Source organism: Sphaeroforma arctica (assembly GCF_001186125.1).
Source record: "Sphaeroforma arctica JP610 unplaced genomic scaffold supercont1.747, whole genome shotgun sequence".
NCBI classification, from domain to species: domain Eukaryota; class Ichthyosporea; order Ichthyophonida; genus Sphaeroforma; species Sphaeroforma arctica.
Window position 1 is genome coordinate 1 of NW_014039811.1, and position 2525 is coordinate 2525.

A 2525-nucleotide genomic window follows, 5' to 3' on the forward strand; every position below is an offset into this window, starting at 1 on the left:
GGGATCTCCCAACCGTCGATCTCATCGGGATGCGTACACGGCTCTGCGTATAAGTATTCACGCACTGCATCTTTTTTCCTGTCTGAAACGCCGTTTCGCCCTGTTTTCATTTAGTGAAATAGAATAATGCTATCCCGCGCCATATTCAAACACCAACTTTGAGCCTGAGGAAGAAAGATCGCATTCAGAGTATCTTCGCACCAAATTTTATCCAGTGTTTTTTTATACTTTTCCATATTTTCTAATTTCTCGCAACAACTGGCAGCCTAATTACTTGCACTGCAGTTATATCGGTGACGTTTCCAGGATTCTTTCTGACAATCTTTAGAACTGTGAATTTGAAAATACGATGAATTCGGTTGGATATTGGAGTTTTGACGAACAATGCCTTGAAATACAATGTCTGATGTACTAACGTCCGCGTTCTGGCTGAGGGGGTCGAAATTAGAAGAGCAACGGCTGCAATGGGTACTGTTTAAACACACTTTCACGCCAAAACCGACCTGGCACCTTCCCATGATTGATGCCTCCGCTGGCAAAACAGGGAGCAATAGTCCTAAAACATAGCAAATTCAGAATACGCAAATCCTGCAAAAGTACAATCTGGACAATAGCTCATATACCCGTACTCAGATGACATGCGTTGGTTGCAAAGAAACATGCCTTAAAAACAAATGTATTAAATCTATTGCATACCAGTAGTAAACCTTCTTGCATCGTGCACATCTCAGCGTACCAGTATTGCTGCAGTAGTTGTTAGCGCAATGTATCTTTGTAGTCTTAGATTTATCTGGATATGCGTATAAGAGTGGTGTGAATATCAATGCAAACCCCAAAGAGAATAAATCTGTATTCGCCTTCTAGATCTCTGAGACTCGTGAGTCACCGTATTATCCCTGAATCATCTACAAATTTGAAGTAAACAATATCGCCCCTTATTGTAGAGTCCGAGAATCGCATCGCCAAAGCGAAACATGTGTTCTTCCCTGTGTGAAGGACTTGCATGCGACATACTCGCCAGTGAGTAGCGGCGCATTGCAATGCCATATGACATTACTTGGACTTCAAAAATCACAAAACACACCATATACACTTGCATTCGATACATGTGGGTACTTACTTGAGGTGAATTTCTGTGCTGCTTGAACCCACGAAGCCTCGGGCATCAGGTCATTTAGCACGAAGTCCATTCTGCCGAACTTGTCTTCCACACCATTCTCGTACAGCTTAGCAAAGAACACATCTCCTCTTAATTCGAGCTTTTGCATCGCAGAGAATGCGACGGCCTATTGAGATTGATTCAAAATCAAGATCGAATGGTGGTTAGCACCTCTGCACTTGAAGGCGCCATATATAGGCGAGTGTGTGGCGCTGGATTTATTTATGCAAATTTGCCATCCTCCGTAGCTACACTCTGAGCCGTGGGGGGAGAGCCGTTAAATCTGACAGGAACTTCTCACAAATGAATATAGATTCATGTGCAGGTCGAACTATAAATTAGGATTGAAAAACGTGACATTGACCGCAATACTGTCCGCTGAAACTCGTGTTAAGCAGACGATTGTGTTGAGCTATGTCTCATACTACGTCCGACAAGTAATCTGAGTGACCGTTTACAGGAGTACACATGTAAGTTCGTGGTTGATGACATGAGTGCAATTCAAAAGCACCATTCTCAGGCCCATACCTGCGCTCGACGGTTGATAGGCAACTGCTTCGCTACGCTCTTGTCGTCAACATAGGCACAGATCATCTCTGTAGTGTATAAAAAGATTTCAATTCAAAATTATCTACGTAAAAGACCATCGCGGCGCCATATATTGCCATGAGTGCCTGCTTCGGCCACTACAACCCTCCACATACATATACAATATAAAATATCATTTCAGCATCCAAAGGAACTACTTTCGGCGTACGTAGTCACGTACGCAATGATCACCAGCATGTTCCAGCAAACTTGTGTTCAACGACATGCATTCGACATGCAATTTGTGTATCATAACAGCCTTGACCCGCACATACAACAGTGATACATCACAAACACCACTAGACTAACCGTAGTCATTCTCGGCGTTTGGCGTCAGCAACGTGCATATGTCCACAGTTTGCATATTAGTAAGCTGGTCCATTAACTCGTCTGTGATCTTTGGACCGGGCGGGCCACCCTTTTCTGCGCGCTCTGCCAACTTCTCTTCCATCTGCTTTTTGAAAGCCTCACGCTCGGCAGCGCTGTCGGCAGCACCCTTTCGCTCGCGATAGTAGTTCTGCGGGTAAGCCGAGAGCGCAAAGAAAGATTCAGAAAAAGAAAAGGACGTCCTATTGCTTTAATGAAATAAAGCAAAATAGGGCAAGCTTTCGAAGAGGACTATTTTAATAGATACTATATACATGCCTGCGAAACGATATATATACATAACGATTGAGTGTGTCCTTAATCCTAACAGTTCATTTGCCTCTGTCAATACTTCAATCCACTTAATGGCATTTTAATATATACATATGAGTGCATACATATACGTATGCAG

At 43.2% G+C, this 2525-nt stretch overlaps 1 protein-coding gene across 1 annotated transcript in view; it reads right to left on the reverse strand.

Moving 5' to 3' along the window:
• Nucleotides 1-1120: 1120 nt before the first annotated feature.
• The window catches only part of SARC_08365 (hypothetical protein), a gene marked incomplete at both ends in the record, with an annotated part of 5818 nt that continues 4413 nt past the window's right edge, over nt 1121-2525 (reverse strand). The window contains 3 exons of the mRNA XM_014297657.1: nt 1121-1286; nt 1688-1755; nt 2057-2264. Of these exons, the coding sequence (XP_014153132.1) occupies nt 1121-1286; nt 1688-1755; nt 2057-2264 (442 nt within the window). The remainder of the gene's footprint in view (nt 1287-1687; nt 1756-2056; nt 2265-2525) is intronic.